This window comes from Halichoeres trimaculatus, unplaced genomic scaffold, assembly GCF_033239565.1.
Source record: "Halichoeres trimaculatus isolate MK-OKI-2021-1 unplaced genomic scaffold, fHalTri1.1 fHalTri1_scaffold_7, whole genome shotgun sequence".
Lineage (NCBI taxonomy): Eukaryota > Metazoa > Chordata > Actinopteri > Labriformes > Labridae > Halichoeres > Halichoeres trimaculatus.
The window spans coordinates 21,100,325-21,121,252 of NW_027437185.1; the positions used below are offsets into that span (position 1 = coordinate 21,100,325).

A 20,928-nucleotide genomic window follows, 5' to 3' on the forward strand; every position below is an offset into this window, starting at 1 on the left:
GCTTGTGTGAATGTTCGTGTCTAAAAATAGTGGTCAGTGGTGAAATGTTCACCTGTGTATGCTCGGCCATGCTTGCCAGATGAGATTATGCACGCAGGGAAACAAGTGATGCTTTGTAGATAAAAAATAGTCTTTCATCATCACACCACAGCGGCTGAGTTTGATGTATCCCTCCCTCTTTTATCTATCTCACTCTGACCTGTGCACCTCCAAAAAAAAATCCAATTTGTGTGACAAAAAGCTTCAAATATGACAGGAGGGGAGAACAGGGGATTAAAGGCAGATAGATTGGATTATTGTCAGAGGTAAATGATGGAGACAGGCAAGAGGTGAGGTTTTGAGGTGCAAGAAATGAAGACAGGTGGTGATATAAGCAAAAGAGGCCAGAAATACATCCTAGAAAAAAACAAGATGTTCAGCTGTGATGAAGGGAAAAGAGGAAGATGAGGAGACAGAGGGGGAGGGAGGGTGAGGTGGACGTGTCACAGGTAGATAACGTGAGGGAGGATAGGTTCAGGAGGTATAGAGTGTCGCCTAAAGAACCAGGAGATAGGGAACAGGAACTCAATCCTAACACCAAGACAACAGCTGATGATAAAACCAGCTCACCTGAAGACAAAGAGAGACACACATGGAGAGCAGCACAGGGCAACACAGAGGAAAACAAGAGGAAGAGGAAGAGGAACACTGACTAAGACAGGGAGAAGAAGAAGAAGAAAAAGGAGATCATTTTTGAATATTTTTCCTGCAGCCCTTCCTATTTTTTTTTAACAAGAAAACTAATTTTAACCGGGAAAAAGAAAAAAAGCAGATGACCTTATCCACAGGGCAGATTTTTAACAAATTTTAGAGGGGAATCAACAAACCAGATGACCTTTGTAGTTTTTAACATTTAAACACAAAAGCAAAGTCTCCCATCGTAAGAGAGGGAGAGAGCAGAGAAGAGGCAAACGAAAGGTGAGGGAGGGGGAGGAAGTGAGAGAGGGAGGGGTGAGGGAGAGAGTGTGTGTGTGAGCCTGTGACTCCGAGATGTTCATGATCATTCGGGAGACGCCGGCTGCAGGAGGCGGTGCTGCAGGGATGAGCGCACCACCGGAGAGGAGCGCAAAACAGGTGTGTGAACATGGCTGAATGTATCAAAGTGTGTGTGTGTGTTTTTCAAAGTGCTAATGTGTAATTCACATATTCATTGTTTCTCATGCTTGTCTTTGTGTGCAAACCTTACTTTACTGGAGTCTTATTTACTGTAAAATCATATCAGTTAGAAAATGTATCTGTTGAGAAACGTCACCAACACATGCTTTTTATGGAGGTTTGGAGGTAAATGAATCATTAAATGTTCATGTCTCTTGTGCCTGAGTAAAAAAGTTGTATTGCACCAGGTTTAAGCAGTGTGTGCGTCATCAGAAGTTAAGTGGACAACGCTGCATTTGAGCCGAACAGTTACATTTCTCTGTGCAGCACTTTTCTAAATCAGCTCAAGCAAAGAGCTTTACAGCAACAGACAAACCACACATGAACTCTTTAATGTGTGTTTGAATTCTTTGAGAAAATTATGTTTTAATGCAAATGTGCCAAATATATGCCATCAGGTAGTTTCTCTGTCTACTTTCATGCATGGTTTCTGTGTGCAACATGTCCCTCTTGATTAAAAAATTTACATTAGCACTCTATTTTCACCTCCAAACTGACACCACTTCATCTGTGGGTGTGTGCTATCTGGAGCTTTGTCTAAATCCCCATGTGAAGCATGGTCAGTGCACTCAGGGCTCCATGTGATAGCTTAAATGTGTGCATGCTGGGTGAAAAAAGCATGTTGTGTTTGCACAAATGGGTTTTTGTTATCCACTGAACCAAAGGCAGTCATGTATAAAGTGTTAAATGTGCATGTTAAAATTGGGATCAGCACGAAAATGCAAGTTCAGTGAAGCCTGAATCATCCAACAACATGTTGAGATGTGGTAGATTTTCAAATCTTTGTATCCAGTGCAAGGCATCAAAAATATAAACGTGCATCAGTCCCATTCAAGTCTGGACTCAGTACCACCACCCTTTTGCCCCCTCATCTTCAGGTGCAGGCTGCCATCAAGAAGAGGGTGGAGAAGCAGAAGAAGCGATCTGGTGACCAGGGAGGGAGTGCTCCAGACGTTCAGATCACCTCACCTCTGCCTCCTCACCTTCAGAGACCAGCAGTGGCAGCAGTGTCCGAGGCAGAAGGAGCGGAGCAGTGTGAGGAGCTGGACAGGACGCTGGAGGAGATAATGGAGGGACCACTGAGGAGAGAGAAGGAGAAAGAAAAAGAGAAAGAGGAGGCTGAGCCTGCTGACCTGCTGCCCATAGTGGACTCAGTATTTGGACAGGTAAGCGCCATCTGTGAGTGTGGTTGTGTGTGAGAGCGAGATCCACAATGACCCATGAGTTCATCCGTGTGCGTTTCATGTGCTCCTGCATCAAGTTATCCGGCTGATTGAATGTCCCGCTGATGGCCTGATTGAAACTCTAAGCCTCTGATTCAAATTTAAAGTCTGGCTGTGCACCAGACTGAGTAAGTAGCCGTCTTTCCCTCCACTTCTAACCTCTCTGACCCAGCATAGGGCCAAAGACCATACAGCTGCAAGACAAACATTCACAAATTTGCCTCCTTGACATCAGGAAACCTGAGCTGCAAAGTGCAAGGGCTATGGCTAAGAATGCAGATAGCGTGTGTTTGAGAGGATTTAAACTCCTTTACTTTGGGAGACATTATGAGAGTGTAATCCGTAACAGATACGGCCATAGTCAGCCGCAGATCTGATTCTATCTCAGTATCTTATCACTCACATGGTAAGCAGTGACACACGACACGGCACGGTAGGCCACAAACATTACAGCATCTGTCCTTGAGGTCAGACATGTGGGATCATGGTGTGAGGAAGTGCTGGCTTCATGTGATTATGAAAATAAAAATAAAAAGGGATTACTCTACAGTTAAAGCCTCTCACACCTCCTGCCAGAGACTTGCTTATGAGTCACTTGTGAAATAGAAACATGGATGAAGTTAGAAACAGGAAAAAGTTATAAAAAGATAAATGTGATGCCAGTGATGACGAAAGAGTTAAAACGACTGAGTGGGAGAGAGTTACATATTCATGACCCTGCAGGGTGTCCCTGATTCTAGCTTGGCAACTGGAGAATGAGGAGGGGGGGTCCAAGACGTGGAGTCTGAAGTTGAGCCCATGTTTGATAAAATGATACTGAAAGAGAAAACTTGAAAAGACTTACACAGACTCACATGACTCCATCCCAAATTCATTCCTGTACATTACGAAGTCTTTACAACTTTTTTTTTCCATTATCACGACTTCTATAGATCTTACTCTAATATTAATACAACTTCTGTACAACTATATTTCCGCAAAATAACTTCTTTACGACTTAATTCCCCTTAAGGTTGTTTTTAAACTTAATTTATGCAAAATTATGACTTCTTTACAACTTTACTTTCCTGATATTGTCACCTATACGACTTTATTTCTGTGAAATAAAAAAAAATAACTGTGTCTGTAAAATTACTTCATCATAATTTTCTGCTTGTAAAATTTTGACTCTTGTGATTTTATTCTTGTAACACGATAACTCCATGAAAGCTTACTTTTAACATTAAAATCTTCTATAACTTTATTATTGTAACATTTCAACTTCTTTACAACCCTGTTCTTGTAACACTGTGACTCTGATTTTTAAAAGAAGGCAAGAGAAAGACACAACAGAGATCAGCAATATGAAAAGGAATGTTATGGATATAGATAGATAAATAAATCTATAAATAAATACCGGGCTAAACTAGGAACTCAAACCTAAGCATGTGAAGGTCATTTTTCAGCATTCACTGTGTGACACTGTTTAACATCCTTTTATTTATATAGTTTGGCTTTAATGTGAGAAAGCTGTGATGAACGATATCCTCTCTATCTTCCTGTATAAACCAACCAAAACTGACTCATCTGAGAGTCGCACACTGTATCCTGAAGTTTTGCAGAGTGTTTGTTGTAGTTTTTTCTTCCTGTTTTAAAGGATCAGCAGGTGGTTTCAGAGCTATCATCACCTTCAGCTTGCATTAACAGAGCCAGAGTCTGTTGAGCATGGCATTACTGTATGTGCTGTGTTGAGATAAGGAGGTCCTGCTTGTGGATATGATGGATGGGGTTAGCTGGAGATGGTTCAGGAAAGCTAAGGCCAGCTACTTCACTGAGATGTTGTTGGCATAACCCATTGAAAAGCCAGTGAAGCAAGATGCTCGCTTGACAAACCAGCAATGTAGCAGCTCTGCTGCCCATCTGTCCTCATCTATCTCCTGCTGTGGGGGACATAAAGAGCTATGTGGCTAAATTTATCAGTAGAGAGTCTTGTAGTAAGGCATTGTGGGATTTATTTCTTCAGTGAGAGCTCATCCTTCTTATGACAGCATTTGTGTCTTGTGTTTCTTTATGATACCTTAGTGAGTTTTTACCCCCGCTGTTGACTTGATGATGACCGCTTGTGCATTTGAGCAACATTACATATTAATCAACTCACTCACTCATTCATTATTGAAACATTATCTTTCATGGCGATTAAATTGCATGGAAAAGCCCATGTTAATTTCAACTTCAAGGTCAACCCCCCGTTTGGCTCAATCCATTGACACCATGACAGGATTTTTTACTGTTCTGTCTCGAATTTGCTGTGTAAGATGATATTTTTTAGTTTATATTAAGAATCAAATCACAGAACAAAGAAATAAAAGGAGTTTATTTTTTTATTTACTGGGATCCCAATTAGCTCCTACCAAAGTAACACCTGCTCTCCCTGGGGTCCACTGGTGCATTACAGTCTATTATAACCATTCAAACAGATTGCACTACACGCACCAACGCTGAAAGAAGTTCTTCTTTCCTCGATGAAGAAAAAAACATGATGGATGATGAGATGTGATGACTGACAGTGTTACATGCATACACATACTGTCCATGCATCCTCTTTCTTTCTGCTGTGTCTCGTCTGTCTCCTCTTCAGTCTCTTTGATTGATAGCTCTCGTTAGTGGACACCATTGACTGTCTGTGGCGGACACCGCTGATGCACATGTGACACCGGATCAGCTCATGATACGTCTGTTTGTTACAGAGCACACAATGAGTCAGGAACAAAGAGCAGAGTCACTTTACACGAGCACAGCCCTGCTCGCTCTCTTAATAACACACACACACACACACACACACACACACACACACACACACACACATACACACACACACACACACACACACACACACACACACACACACACACACACACACACACACACACACACAGAGAGACTCAAGCTTCACTAATTTAACTCTGGTTAATTAAAATGATCAGTAATGGAGAGTCAGTCAGTACTGGTCGTGTCTTGGCCCATGAATGCAGCTGCTGATGTCAGTTTGGTTCAACTCACACACACACACACACACACACACACACACACACACACACACACACACACACACACACACACACACACACACATGCACACATACACACACACACACACACACACTAAGGTGACCCAAGAGTCAAGAAAGAGGTCCAATTTTTGTTGGGATGATAAATATAGATCATGTTTTTTATTCTTCGATTGGTTCTTCTATAATTTGACTTGTTGGCTTCTTACTCACAGGAAGTGGTGGGATGCGAGGTGTGGGTGTGATCCTCTGGACTAAAAGTGGATCAGGAGAAATGTGCTGACAATCTTCAGGGTGTTAGATATATCTGCAGATAAAACTTATGAGTAAAAACAAGAAGTGATGAAACCCAGCTATGATTACAGCATAGATGACGCAATGAAAAAAACCCCAACTGAATCTGAGTTTGTAATGCCACATTTATCATCATGCATCAGGTGTGACTTCAAAAAACCAGCAGGCGGACCTCATTCGTACCTCTATTACATAACACTGTACTTTGGTTTCATACATTATAAAAAGCAAAGCATGCAAACTTGCAGCCTTAACTCAGTTAACAAAAATCAGATTATGATATGATCAGTGTTTGCTCTCTGGTGTATCAAACACCTGACCTTTGTGGAGAGATTTGTAAAGAGTGTATCAGGGTGTATCATTCAATGAACATATTAAAACTTTTTTTTCCCTCCAGGGCTGCAAAGTGGTTGTTTCACCTCAGGGTTCTGTTAGTTTGCATCTGCAATAATATTCACCATGGCATTAAGGAAAGGTGTGTTTACGTCATACAGACATTAAAAGACACTGAAGGTCAAACATTTTGAGTGACATTTTGGGTCTTTTAATTGATAGAAAATGGAAGCAGAGATAACTATCTGAAACACTCTATGGTTTTCTTTTAGCCTTCAAAGGTCTGACATCTGTCCACATGCCCTCCGGGTCCCTTTCAGTTGTAGTTTTCCAGCCCAAACAGTCCGTTTCCACTTAAGGTCCATTTCCTGGTAAAGATTTCATTGACAGTGCTCTCTCTTAAGCTGCGCATCGTTCATCTAAATCTCTTGGAGAGCTCTGCTAAAAATAGAGGTTGTATCATTGCTGTCAGAAGTCTTCACTACAGCAGACGTCAGCAGGTTGTTGGGTGTGCTCTAAAGCGACATCTAGTGGTGAGAGCTCACTATTGCAAAAAGCCATGAATCCTCATGTTGTGTTCGTATCATGGTGATAAGATGACATGGGCTTAACAGAGCAAGGATGTTATCCTGTGTTAGAGTCCTGTGCCCTGTTTTGTTGTCCAGGGGTGTTTTTTTTTTTTTTTTAATGACTTTGTTTCTGGTGACATATCTCTCCTGATTGTGACACATTGTGTGATTTTCTGCTCTAACCTCCATCAGTCCAGGTTCCTTATGCTAAACTTAAACTAAACTATTATTTCTCCCACATGTTGTTTTTATTTTAGCATCATTTTATTCTGAGAAAAGTATTATATGTGTATGTAATGTGACAGTGTGTTTTAATTTAAACATAAAGTACTTAAAATTATACGTTTAGCTGTTGGTGTTACATGAACAATGCATGTTTTTATGGGTGCCTTCGGAAATGTATGAGTTAGGGTAGATTAATTTGCCATGAGAATATAAGGTTACAATAAATAAATGAGTTAGTTGTCATGTAAGAAAAGAAGGGCGGAAGGAAATGAAAAGGAATATAATCCAATAAATAAATGAATAAATACATAAATAAGGAAAATGGATGGAAATTAATCAGTGGATAAATAATTAAATGGATAAATAAATAAATAGATAAATTAATAAATAAATAAATAAGGAAAATGGATGGCAATTAATCAATAAATAAATAGATAAATAAGTAAGGAAAAATGGATGGAAATCAATTAATGGATAAATAAATAAATAAATAAATAAATAAATAAATAAATAAATAAATAAATAAATAGATAAATAAGGAAAATGGATTGAAATTAATCAATGGATAAATAAATAAATAGATAAATAAATAAATAAGGAAAAATGGATGGAAATTAATCAATGAATAAATAATTAAATGGATAAATAAATAAATAAATAAATGGATAAATAAGGAAAAATGGATGGGATTTAATTAATGGTTAAATAAATAAATAAATAAATAAATAAATAAATCATAAGGAAAAATAGATCGCAATTAATCAATGGATAAATAAATAAATAAATAAATAAATAAATAAATAAATAAATAAGGAAAATGGATAGCAATGGATAAATAGATAAAAAAGTAAGTAAAAATGGATGGTAATCAATTAATGGATAAATAAATTAATTAATTTATTAATAAATAAATAAGGAAAAATGGATTGAAATTAATCAATGGATAAATACATAAATAAATAAATATGGAAAATGGATGTAAATGAATCAATGGGTTAATAAATAAATAAATAAATAGATTAATAAATAAATAAATAGATAAATAAATAAGGAAAAATTGATGAAAATTTATCAATGGATAAATACATAAATAAATAAATACGGAAAATGGATGGAAATCAATTAATGGATTAATAAATAAATAAATAAATAAATAAATAAAATAAATAAAGAAATAAATGAAGAAAGAACTGTAGCATTTTAAATTAATGAAGTGTCCGGATACATTCGTACAATAACTGATATAAGAAACAAATTTACACACACACACACACACACACACACACACACACACACACACACACACACACACACACAAACACACAAACACACACACACACACACACACACACACACACACACACACACACACACACACACACACAAACACAAACACAAGCTGTGCTCTCCGTATGGATGCTCTGTAGTAAGCAGAGTTTCCAAATCTTCTTTTGGCGTTTGCAGAGATTTGTGACAGATGCTTTGAGTGAGCTTAGCCGTCCACTTAGACCTGCGCTTGTAACACTAATATGTGATTCATACGATTTCAGGGTATCAGACAGTTCAGTGAAACTTTTACCAGGAAGTCTGGGGTGGAGCGCTGGAAGAGTCAAGCTCAAGTCAACCTCTGACCTTTGAACCCTCTCTTCCTGCTGTACGCGACCTGAGTGACCAGAGTTGGTTTTATATGCAGTCGTTTGCACATCCTCAGTTTTTTTCTAACTTTTCTCTGAAAAGATTTTAAACTTACAGCTCACATCTCGAACAATTCTCAGAAATTTGGGAACACAGTTTTGTAACTTTGGTGTCCCTTTGTTTGACATCAGAGCAGATGCCTTCAGATGAACGTTAGTGAACTGATCTTTTGGATCAAGACGTAAAAAAGAAAACATGGTGTAACTTTATTTTTGACCTCTTTTAGAGGACTACATGGTGGTAACATTTCCTTTCAGTGGTGTGTCATAGTCTACTCTCATGCTCGGCTAATAAAGGATAAAAACAAAGTCTGTTAAAGAAAAAAGCTAAAATTAGTGTTAATGTCTCAGTATGACCAACAGAGGCAAACACAACATTCAGAAACTGCACTGATCATACAGACCACAGCCAGTAATTACACTGAGCTATGTTTGGTTGTTGGAGGAGGGCAGGATGAGTACTTTCATTCAGAATGATTACTCCAACTTGTATGAGATTCTCACTCTATCTTTTCTCCTAACTGATCTTCTCATCACCCAATCTTCCCCCATAATCTGAAAGAGAAGGGATTAATCCATCTCTGTTCACGTCCTTTCAAATCCCACTCGGAAACTCTTCTCACTGTAGAGGAAGTCATTTGAATGCTCGTGCAACATGTGGATGACAGAGGGAGGGATGAGAGGGCTACAAGCTACAAAACGGAAAGAGGGGCAGAGAGAGGGGATTATAAGGGTTGATGAGTGTGTGGAGAGAAAATAAATGATGCTGCTGCTGCTTTTGAAGAAACTAACCAGTGAGCTGCATCAGTTGGGTTTTCCAGTTGGTTTGTGAGCAGCTCTGCAGAGGGTGGAGACTGTCAGGGCTACTCGTGCATGGACAAGATTTTTTTTTTTTTTTTAATTACCTGTTTTGTATCCGATGTGATGACTGATTGACAGCATGGGACTTACAGAGAAGTCAGAGCTTGGGTTTGAGCTGGATCCCTGAGAAGAGAAAAAGGAGAAATTTGTGCGAAGAGATAAAAACGGACCGATAGGAGCATAAACAGAAAGAAGAAGAGTGAGGAGAGATCATTTGGGAAGCTGGAGGAACAAACTTTTGGTGATCGGGGTAGGGGGGTGATGGGTAACTGCACCAAACCATCAAAGAAAAACAAGATGAAGAAGGTAAGAGCACTTTGTCTTGTCTTTCTGATTATGTAACAAAACTGCAGCTTCAATCTATTTATTTTGATATTCGTACATATCACTATTTTTAACAATTCATGACTTATTTTTGTAAAAAAAAAAAAACAACAACAACAACAAAAAACAGATGTGTGTTGTTACTGCAGCACTATTTTTCTAATCCAAATAAGAAAAATTTATTTCTTTGTTGTTGCACAAAAAGTGAGTCCATTATTCAAATAAGTAGGAAAAACCTGTGTTGAAGATGTGGTTGAATAACGGTGTGGTTTGCCTCTGAAGGGGGCCATGGATGGGCCCCTGGAGGCTAAGATGAGGGCAGCGGGCCAGCAGGGTCTGAATTTGGAGGGAGAGGAGGATTTGGACGCGGAGGAAAAGCCCTACAAGGATGCTTTTGGTTCGCTGGTGAAGAACTGCAACATGCTGCACATTGTTGGCCCTGCCTGCGTGTTCCTTAAACAGGGCTTTTCCCTCACACTCGTATGTAACTCACTACCAAGGAACTGTGAACCCTGTACCATTCAGTCACATCCCCTCATCATGGCTGACCCCCCTGCTCCCCACCAAACTAGCAGAGTCATCTCATCACTGGTCTATAACAGGCCATCAAAAAGTGCTAGCACTGCACATGCTCAGATTGATCATTTGGCTCCATGGAAACTATTGACAAGTGTGAGGGGGGCTTCCTCACGACCGTGCGTCACAGGGTGCCAGGAGGGCGAAGCAGGACAGGCGTATTGCGTGGCGGTCTCTTGGCCTGAGAGGAGGCCCCTGAAGGCTCCAGTTTTTTTTTCTGGTGAATGAAATTTGCACGAAGCCGCAAGGATGACGCAAACTTTGACAGAACAAAACTATTGTGTCACAGGCACTGGTGAAATAGCTTGCTGTACATTTAGAAAAACACAGAACATTTAATCTTGCCACTATTCAAAGCTAAAAATGGATAGACAAGAACAAAACTCAACTAAACCCTGAAAAATAATGACTTATCTTCCATTTCTCACTCAAGTTAGGTAATGTGAGCATTGAAGTGTGAACCTGCTTTAACACTTTGTTCAGATTAGACCTGTGATCAAACAAAACCATCGTCATGAAGTCCTTTGTCCCATCGTGTCCTTTCCTCCTGAGTGACTTGAATTAGAGAAAACTCATCATTGTTACAGCCTCTGCACTGTAGTCTGAACTCTAGCTTTTGGTTTCCTGTACAGAATAAAGGAGGCAGAGGAAACCCAAGTAAATAAAGTGACAATCTGCAGGATTACTGTTGTCCTGTCTCTAAAGCTCTTAGTGTGACACCATCGATACCGAACCACATCTGTGTTGACTTTGTTCTCCTGTATGAGCAGGCTTGCGTGCAAGCTTGAGCCCTCTGTGCAGGATTGAACATGGATATTAAGTATATGTGTACTTATGTCTATCTGAACAATGTATACAAGGGTCTCTGTGACAAATAAAGCCCCCAAATCTCATAATCTCCAGATGTTTGTATCCTGGCAGCCTCAAATAATCTGATGACTCCTAGTGGTCTGAAGTGAAATGAGTTATCATATCTAGCTCTGTGTTATAAAACAGACACATATTAATCCATGAAGATACAGTTTTCATTTTGTGGTGCAGTGAGTTTGTCTTTAAACAGCTTCCTGAATATATCACATGTGAAGTTACTGTAGAGCGATCATACTTTGATGGGCTCAGTGTTCAAGGAAACCAAACTGCATCCATCACTGCTCTTCACTCCTGGTCACTTGATGTTTGTGGTTTTCATCTCTTCCCTGTTTAGTGTGTCTGGATGTTTGAGTTATCCCTGTATTTTAAAACTATCACTACACAAATCAAACTCTCAGCCAGCTGTGTGTGTGACTGATAAATGTACAACTAATATGTCTCTGGTTCCTCTGACAGGACAGAGAGCTGAGACCAGAGGAGATTGATGGTGAGGTGATCCATCTTTATCATCCTCAGAACATTACCACATCAACCAACAAACAAACACTGACACATGCTTCATTGTTTGTTGATTCTGTTAGAGCTCCGAGAGGCGTTTGTGGAGTTTGACAGGAACAAAAAAGGCTACATCAGTCACAAGGACCTCGGGGAGTGTATGAGGACCATGGGCTACATGCCAACAGAGATGGAGCTCATTGAACTGAGCCAACAGATCTGTGAGTGAAACCAACTTCTGAAACATGTGAGAGTACAACACAATAAGAGGAATTTCAGAGCAAAATAAGACTGAACAAGTCAGAAAAATGTTCACAGAAACAGTTTATCTCCAGGAAAACAGGATACAATAAAACTGCAATGGACACAATAGTTTACAACATCTGATAAAACAACACAACTGCATAGGATAAAACAAACAGAAAGCAAAACACAAAATTTGTGCTGTTGGAAACATAAATCTGGAAAATAGAATACAGCATCATAAAAAAAATTTGTCAAAGAAACTTTAAGTATTCTGAAACATCGTGTGAGTGAAATAAATTTTGACAGCTGGCGTCAGTTGTTGAAATATCTACGAAACCAATTACCTTGATAAAAGTTTGCATTTTAGTCACAACAGAGACTGATGTGTTTCTCCTTTAACTTGTGCAGGTGGAGGTAAAGTGGATTTTGAGGACTTCGTTGAGCTGATGGGACCCAAGATGTTGGCAGAGACAGCTGACATGATAGGAGTTAAAGAACTGAGAGATGCATTCAAAGAGGTCAGGAGATGCTCACTGCTACCAGAAGGCAAATGTTCATTCCAGTTTCTGATGCAGACACTGTCAGAAAAATCAACATTAAAGTATTAATGCTGTCCATTCATGCATTGGTACAGTTGTACTGTAATTGGTGTAATTCACAATGTTACAGATGAAAGTATCTACTTCTTACAGATCAGTGGAGATGATGCATGTTCAACCAGAAACCTGAAACTCTCAAACATGCAGAATGGTCACAGTCTGAGTACTGTTATACAGAATCCACATTACATAAAAACCTGTTCCCACCCTGGCAGGTTTTCATCTTGACTAAAATGAAAACAATACCTCATCTGTGTCTTTTTTGGCATGGAAGTATTTTCAACATGTCATAGCAGGAAAATCCAAAGTGCAGTTAGGAGATGTACTGGCTCCTTCCTACTCAAAGGGAGCTGGTATTATGATGGTGTTTTATCCTAAAGGTGTGCATGCTGACTGATTGGAAAAGCTTACTAAATGATGAGCCTTCTTTTAATTCTTTAATTTCAGTAGGATTTCACATGTTGGGAAAAGTCAAAACAGGTGTGAGAAGGTTACAGAGAAGGCACTAAAGACAGGACAAGTTGTGAATTTAGACATTACTTGACAACGAAACCTCAAAAACAATCTACTACAAATGTTTGTTTACAGAAGTCCACATTCAATCAGTAAGCTTGGTGAAGGGGAAGAAGGGTTGAAAGTTTGCATACAGCACTAGAGCAGGGCAGTGGTGGCATTGCCAAGGTAGAGACCAGAAATCTAACTGAGAGGATGTTGGTCTGGTTGGGAGGATAATGTGTCAGTATGAATCAGTGCAGTCCAAGTTTTCTGCCTGAACCAGCTTGCAAGCTACGCTTCGTTTCCCCTGACAGTAGATTCACAATGTTTCATCAGAGAAATCAAACAAAAAAAATCAAGATGGACAGACTTTGGGAAGAAAAGAGTCTATCTTATTTTCCCTGCTAATATCATGTCAACAGTTAGGCTGTCTCATAGTCTTCAGGTATCACTATGAGATCGATAAAACGTTGCTTACTTTGTTTGTACATAGTCATTGGTGGGTATGGTGAGCAGTGGGGGTGTCAGCGTCTGTTTAACAATAACCAACAAACAGCACAAGACATAGTGACTGTTAAAGTGCAGGTCAGCCTAACCTCAACATGTTTAAATGTGAGGGAAGTTAAAGTCACTGTCAAAGGTTATGTCAACAGTCAAGGCAGCAGATGTTGATTGTTTTAATTTTCTAAGAGGAGTAAAACTGCCCCAAAAGCCCCTAAATACAAAAAGCAAACTGAGAGCATCCAACCAATAGTGATGCTGATTTGTTAGGCAATACCAAACAAGGTTATGGTTGTCTCACAATGCAATAAATTTGAAAATCCCATACTTTGGTGCCCTCTAGTGGTGGAAGAAGAAACCTGTTGCTGCATTTTGAATTTTCCCAAGTGTATTCAAGATATATATTTACAAGTTCTTTTCAGGATACTATCCCATGTAGATGTGACTCTTTGCATCTGTCCTCTCTGTGTCCAGTTTGACTCTAACGGGGACGGTCAGATCAGTTTAACTGAGCTGCGTGAGGCTATGAAGAAGCTGATGGGGGAACAAGTGACCAACAGAGAAATCAACGAGATTCTCAGAGACGTGGACCTAAATGGAGATGGTCTGGTGGATTTTGAGGGTAAGATAAATCCTTTTTTTCCAACATTTTAACTCTGTGAATCTTCGTCTTCTAACGCCTTTCTCTTTCCTCTTTAGAGTTTGTGCGGATGATGTCTCGCTGACCAGCATGACACACTGACTTTGTGAAACTCCTGCTGGATTATGGACCACACTACATTGTAGTGACCATTCCTTATTTGCTCTTTAGAGCATGTTTCTTAAATGATATTTTTATATAAAGTAAAAGGGGGAAAAAATAGACAAACAGCATCTAACCTCTGACTGGCATGAATATCTATGGTGATTGAACAGCTGTAACCATATCAAAAGCTTCATATAGAACATTTACTACTGTGTTTTTAGATGCATTTTTATATTTCAGTGGCTGTCTTTTGGGTGTAAAATCTTGTTTCTAAACTGTTAATTTATTTTATTAATTAAAGAAATGTAAAAAGCTTGACGTGTGGCCAAATTTCTCAGCATGTATAACCCACTATCATATGATTCAAGACTTTTCATTACTGTGTTTTCCTTTTTCAACATAAACTGCTCTCATTATTGGTTGTTTTAAGTCTCATCAGACCAAAAAAGTCAAGGAAAACATACAAGTTCTAGGCTGAAGTAAACAAAGTATGGTGGAAAAATACCTGGATGCAAACATAGGTTTTGAAAGTTTTTGGTAAGTTCACTCAGAGGGTTAGGATTTGTGTGTTTTGGTCTAAGACTGTCCCATCCAAGGAGCAAATATCCAGGTCTTTAAAAGACATTCAAGGCTTATGGTCCTATGGGACTGGATCTTTTACTTGGAAACTTCTTCAGTTTCAAGGCACAAGCCCGAATGAACAAAATGGGCTGTTAAAACAACCAAATGACCAACCATAGTACAGACAAGCAAGTCAAACACATCATATCCACTGTCAAGCACATCACCATCAGATACCAACACCATCAGATCCCATTTAGCCATCATAAGGGTCCACATTGTTTACCATCCACAGAAATGGGTTTGACACATTAGCTGTAAATTAAATGTAAGTTGAATTCCTTAAGTTTTCACTGACTGTGAAGGCAAAAAAAAAAAAAAACTAGCTCCCTCTATTGACCACCAGCAGTACAGATCACAAACCTGCCTCTCATAGAATTGAACTACATTTGAAAAACATTTTTCTGAAACACACTGTCTGTTATCATACTTTTTCCTTGATGTCCAAGTGTTCATCCAACACCATGACTGAGAGCTCTGCTTACAGATGCATGCTCCTGCAGGTTTCTTTACCAGATTAGCAGAGTAGGGGCAGAACAGTGAGAGAAAACATCAAAAACAGTAACAAAGGAGTCAATCAGTGTCCCAAAGTCATGCACATCTGCTTCAGATCAACACAAGAAACTGATCTGCTGTGGACTGTACTCACCTGAGGGCTCGTTGATGATTTTTGTTGATTTTAATGCATATTTTGGAAAGCTGAAAAGGTGTGACATCAGTCATGTGTTGTACCTTCCAGGTCACAACATATCAGACCATGGATGTAAGGGCTGCTGTTATTAGCTGCGGTCATCTGGCCATGCTTGCACCATTTCTCTCCTCTCTTATGGTGTCTGTCAATTCAAGATGTTCACAGATGTTTTCTGAAAACTCCCAATGGAGCTAATTGAAGGTGAAAATTTTCATTTCTTTCACAGCACTCAGGGATGACACCATGGCGCCTGTTTTGGAGCTTTACAGATCGATTACTCTTTTATCAGACAAAAATAAGCATTGTTATCTCATAAATAAACAGCTAATGATCTCAGGACAACATCAATGATTGTTTACACTTTCACATTTTATAGAAAATGCCAATTCAGAACAGTCTCTGAAATTTGTAAAGTCAGGTATGTGTCTGTTTTGTTTCGGCTCATTCAGGAAATAAAAATCGATAGATCTCATAATTTAAATTATACTATTTTTTATTTGTCTTTTGTTTTTAAATAGAAAAAACATCCAGTTGATTTTTTCAGTAATAAGTAAGAACAAAAACATCTTTCGAATTAAGATTTTCCTTTTTATTGAAAACTTGGCCAGGATTCTGTACAGCAGAGAGGATGTGCAAAGCACGGGGCAAGAAGTCAAGGGGCAGGGGGGCTCTAGGGACTCAGTTTCCCATGGTGCAACAAACCCTGAGCCGAGAATCAAGTGTGTAAAACAGCCAGAGGTGTCGTATTCCCACTCTGAAGTTTCAGAGGACTGTGAGGGGAATGGAGTGAGGGACTAAAAAAAAGGAGAAAAGGGAGGAAAGCAAAACTCAGCCCACAGGGGAGAAAGAGAAAATAGAGACAGAGAGGAATGGAGGGTGGTCCAGCTGGTCCTTCCACTGAGGTGTTGTCTCTGATCAGGGGCAGATCTAGATCATCACCCTTCCCTTTGCTGCCGTAGATCATAGACCTTTAAAAGTACTGAGGTAAGGCCTCAGACATCTTTCCCCCTTTCCCTCTTCCTCCGCCCCTCTCCCTCACTTCCACTCTTTCTCTTTCTCTCCTTTCCTGAGCCTCACTTGCTGGCCATGGTGTAGCAGCCCTGTTGGTGCCACTGCATGTCACGGATGCGCCTCACAGACTGAAGCTGAGGAGTGCGGGCACCAAACTCATTGAAGTGCCTAAAGTCACCTTTTTCTAGCAGGTACTGGCTGCCACGGTATCCGGGGAACTGGTATCCCACAAAACTAGAGAGAAGAGGAAAAAACTCAGAGCTGGATTCGTTTTAAGCCATTGAGTCTGTATCTGAAAACACAAAGTGAAATGGGAGCTGAAACCAACACTTACGTTCCACAGCTGACAATGATGCTGCCCACTCTGTCGGTGAAACCGTATGAAAACAGGCTGGGGACATCATCGTCCATGATCTCCATCTTGCGACCCTTGAATTCTCCAACCTCGTACAGGCAGATCTTGTGTTTCTCTGGGTCCTGGGCAGAGGAAATATCACTGTTACTGAGGAAGGGCTCTGAGCAAAAAGAATGAGATATTTAAAATTATTTAGCCAGACATGTTCTTATACCATTCTGACAGGTCTGAAGGATAGCAGGTAGTCGTTTTTCTGACTGTTGCTCCAAGAATCCCAGCGAGGATACTCTCCCTTCTCCAGGATATACATTTCACCACAGAGGTTCATCTGCTCAAAACCCACGAAGCTGCAAAAGAAACAACGTTCAGCATAATCAAAACAAGTACTTTGAGACTGCACAAATGAGTCTTTCTTTTCAAACTTACGGTCCATTCTCGACACGCAAGGAGCGCACACGATCCATACCAAGCTCACACACATTCATGCATTCATTGTTGATCTCAATCATGCGACCCTGGAAGTTCTCCTGGTCGAAAACGAGCATCTGGAGGCACAAAGGCACACAGACGAGTTAGAGGTTAAACAGCAAAAGTCTCAGAGATCAATACTTCATGATAGGAATAACTGAAAGTTACTCAATATAGCTTAGACCAGAGTCAATATGAGAGCTGCCCACCTTGAGGGACGTGGTTCCTATATCTGACTTCTTGCCCTGAGCAGCTTTCCCATCGGTTTGGGAAGAAGTCTTAGACTTATCTCCACTGGACATGATTACTGAATAGAGAGAAAGGGAAATATCACTGAGAAAGTGCAGTCTTATTACAGGTGTAACTTTTAACTTCTTTTTATCTTGTTGCTGCTGGTGAGAGATGCTGCCAAACGAAAATTTGTTGTACCACGTACAATGACAACAAAGCTTCTATCTAGGGCTGGAGGAAATTTAATGATGAACAACACATAGAAAAAGTACTTTGAATAGACTTATATGTAAACTATGTGGATAATCATATTTTGGTGTCACCAATGCCTCATCTTCCTCAGTGCACCGCATGTGTATGGATGTGTAAACCTTACCTGTCTGTGTGTGTGCGATGCCTGCGACGAGCCTCACTCAGAGTGTGTGCGACCCGGGGATCGCCTCTTCCTCTTATACCCTGGCGCCCAAGCGAGAGGGATTATGGATAGAGAAACAAACCTGCTGAGGTCAGAGACAGAAGACAAAAGAAACACCTCATCATCACAGACAGAGAGTATGGGTTGAGACAGAGAGGACAGACATGAGCAAGAGGACAGACTCAATAAAACTAATGTAAAAATTTTAGGAATACAAATTGAGATTACACCATAGGGGTAAATAATGTGACCCAAACCGGAGTGAATTTTGTTATTTGATTATGTGGTTTTGGAAAAAGAGATCTAAAGAGGAAGCCATGTTTGGGCTCTGTCTCCAGACAACTAAAACTCATGTATGATACACACAGCGAATAGAAATATGTCATTAATTTTTGAAAGCTCTCCATTTGGAGCAGAGCACAGGCCGCATTTGACAGGACATGTCTAAAGCTCTTTAAGTTAAATATAAATCAGCATGGATGGCTGTTTGATTGAAGACCTACTTAAGAAACTGTTAAAAGAGTTGTATCTGATTCTATCTCATACACCCTCCATCATCACTCCCCATGAGGGAGCACGTACATGAGGTGTCGCGGAAGTGCCGCTAAGTGAACGAGACTAAAATGAAACTTATATTTCTACAGCGTTAGTGTACAGACCCATCCAGCTACCCTTCTTTAGCAGGGCCTCTCTGCTCGGCTGCTAATCCCCCCATTCTTCACACCGATCCCGGGCCCTTTGTGCCGGGCCACGCGCCGGACTGCTGACCGGGGTCCGAACATACCAGCGCACCTTTGTTTCAGGGCGGCAGCAGCACTATGGGATGTGCTGAGCTGGCCTCTGCAGCGGGACAACAGCGTCCAATGACCACGCAGCAATCGCTGCAGCGCGCGCCCCTGAGCTGCTGCGCCGAGTGGCCAGAGCGTATGGCCCGAGGGAGGAAAATGCACGTGCACAAGCAAGCACGCTCCCTGACAGTCCGTATAAAACTGAAGCGCCAGGTGCTCTAAAAGCTCTACGCGAGGCGGGCGGTTGGCGTGTATCTCTACAGCTCTTCTATTTAAGTACAAAAGTGGGTAAGACTGCATCTCTGCTTCTATCAGCGCACAGAGTCAGGACGGTCAGACAGGAGGAAAGCAAACGTACTTAGTGAAACACCTGATTACAAGTCAAACCTGTGGAGTTGTGTTCCACATCTGAAAAATTAAGTTAGCTGTTTTAGAGTAGATTCCTAGGTGTTAAAATATGTTTATCAAACACGATTATTTTTAACACTATGAAAACTAGTAGAAAAAAATAAATGTATTGGTCCTATGTCTGTTGCAAAATACTCCTCTGGTCTGCTTGACCTACTTCCTTTTATCCTCATCTTCCACTTCAGGAGTAAAGATGTACAGAACTACAAGATCTCCCATGATGCAACCGCTAGTCAACTCAGGAATGGGCATGGCTCCTTTCTTCAAGGTAAACATATGCATGTCTAACACGAGTTACACGTTTCAAAATCTCACAGTCAGCATCTCTTATTTCCTACTGATGCCTCTCATTGTCAACCTCTGCCAGGTGACTGTGTTTGAGCAGGAGCATTTCCAGGGTAAGTGCCTGGAGTTCACCTCTGAGTGCACCAACATTCAGGACTGTGGACTGGACAACATTCGCTCTATCAGGGTGGAGAGTGGAGCGTAAGTCTTGTTAATTCTTCTTCTAAGATGAAAAATGGAGAAATTCTTGTGTCCAGACTTTGAAGTTTTGCAGTGATACATTTTGTAAACAAGCCTTTTGTTTCCTTTACATCCAATTTAAACTAGATGTGAACACAGGGATGAGAGGCTTCAGGCAGAGATACAAGAGAAACTGTGATGCTAACAGTTGTGTTTCTCTCTGTGAACAGCTGGGTGGGTTTTGAGCACCACGACTTCCAGGGCCAGCAGCTCATCCTGGAGAGAGGAGAGTACCCCCACTGGGATGCTTACAGTGGATCCCTTGCCTACCACGTGGAGCGCCTCATGTCTCTGCGTCCCATCTGCTGCGCTGTAAGTTACATCCTGCCAATCAGATGGTTTCATTTGTTTCCTTACTCAGAAAACCCTTACCCAGATATTTGTCCCTCTTGCTCTTTCTACAGTCTCACCAGAGCAGTCGCATGATCATCTTTGAGAAGGAGAACTTCATGGGCCGCAGTGTGGAGATCAGCGATGACTACCCCTCTCTGCAGGCCATGGGCTGGATTCTGCCTGAGGTTGGCTCCATGCATGTGCAGTGTGGCGCGTAAGTACCTTGGAATTTATAACAAAAATGCATTTTCTTAGGACTTTCTAATAACGCTGCTCAGTTTTTAACACAACATACACCTGTTTATGTTGCAAAAAAATTAGCTGTATCCCCTCTCTGCCACAGCTGCCCTTAGTCTCACTAACTTTCTGCCTTTCTCCGCTCCTCTTTTAGCTTTGTGTGCTACCAGTTCCCTGGCTACAGGGGTCAGCAGTACATCATGGAGTGTGAGAAACACAGTGGAGACTACCAGCACTGCAAGATTTGGGGCTCCCACTCTCAGACCCCTCAGATCCAGTCCATCAGGCGTATCCAGCACTGAGAGGAGGTCAGGCTGAGACTGAGACAGCAGCCCCTTCTTTCACCGACAACCCCCTCCTTTCTTTCCTCTTCATTGTGTCCTTCCTCTTGACTTGAGCCGCCCCAACCCGTCTCTCTGCCACCACTGCCGCTGCCAGAGTGTGATAAGAGACAATATCGCACTGTTAAAGCACAGGGAAACACATCCTCCATATACACACACACACATGTTGACTCAGCTGACACCCACACTGTGTCTTTTTATTTGGTTTAGA

At 40.8% G+C, this 20,928-nt stretch overlaps 3 protein-coding genes across 3 annotated transcripts; 2 read left to right on the plus strand and 1 right to left on the minus strand.

Annotated features, from left to right (window-relative positions):
* The first annotated feature begins 996 nt into the window (after positions 1 to 996).
* Positions 997 to 14,544, plus strand: LOC141793240 (calcium-binding protein 2-like). The gene is made up of 7 exons (XM_074673765.1): positions 997 to 1,113; positions 2,073 to 2,360; positions 11,666 to 11,696; positions 11,791 to 11,925; positions 12,359 to 12,468; positions 14,020 to 14,167; positions 14,245 to 14,544. The coding sequence occupies exons 1-7, from the start codon at positions 1,030 to 1,032 to the stop codon at positions 14,268 to 14,270; spliced, it is 822 nt and encodes a 273-aa protein (XP_074529866.1). The 5' UTR covers positions 997 to 1,029; the 3' UTR covers positions 14,271 to 14,544.
* Positions 14,394 to 20,345, minus strand: crybb1l1 (crystallin, beta B1, like 1). Its single transcript, XM_074673766.1, has 7 exons — positions 20,214 to 20,345; positions 18,044 to 18,167; positions 17,646 to 17,743; positions 17,395 to 17,513; positions 17,183 to 17,315; positions 16,948 to 17,090; positions 14,394 to 16,847 (listed from the first exon to the last, which is right to left on the minus strand). The coding sequence occupies exons 3-7, from the start codon at positions 17,736 to 17,738 to the stop codon at positions 16,676 to 16,678; spliced, it is 660 nt and encodes a 219-aa protein (XP_074529867.1). The 5' UTR covers positions 17,739 to 17,743; positions 18,044 to 18,167; positions 20,214 to 20,345; the 3' UTR covers positions 14,394 to 16,675.
* cryba1l1 (crystallin, beta A1, like 1) lies at positions 18,901 to 20,693 on the plus strand. The gene is given in 6 exon segments (XM_074673767.1): positions 18,901 to 19,155; positions 19,460 to 19,546; positions 19,646 to 19,764; positions 19,974 to 20,115; positions 20,208 to 20,350; positions 20,528 to 20,693. Coding segments are annotated over 6 exon segments (894 nt in total). The 3' UTR covers positions 20,676 to 20,693.
* The last annotated feature ends 235 nt before the right edge of the window (positions 20,694 to 20,928 follow it).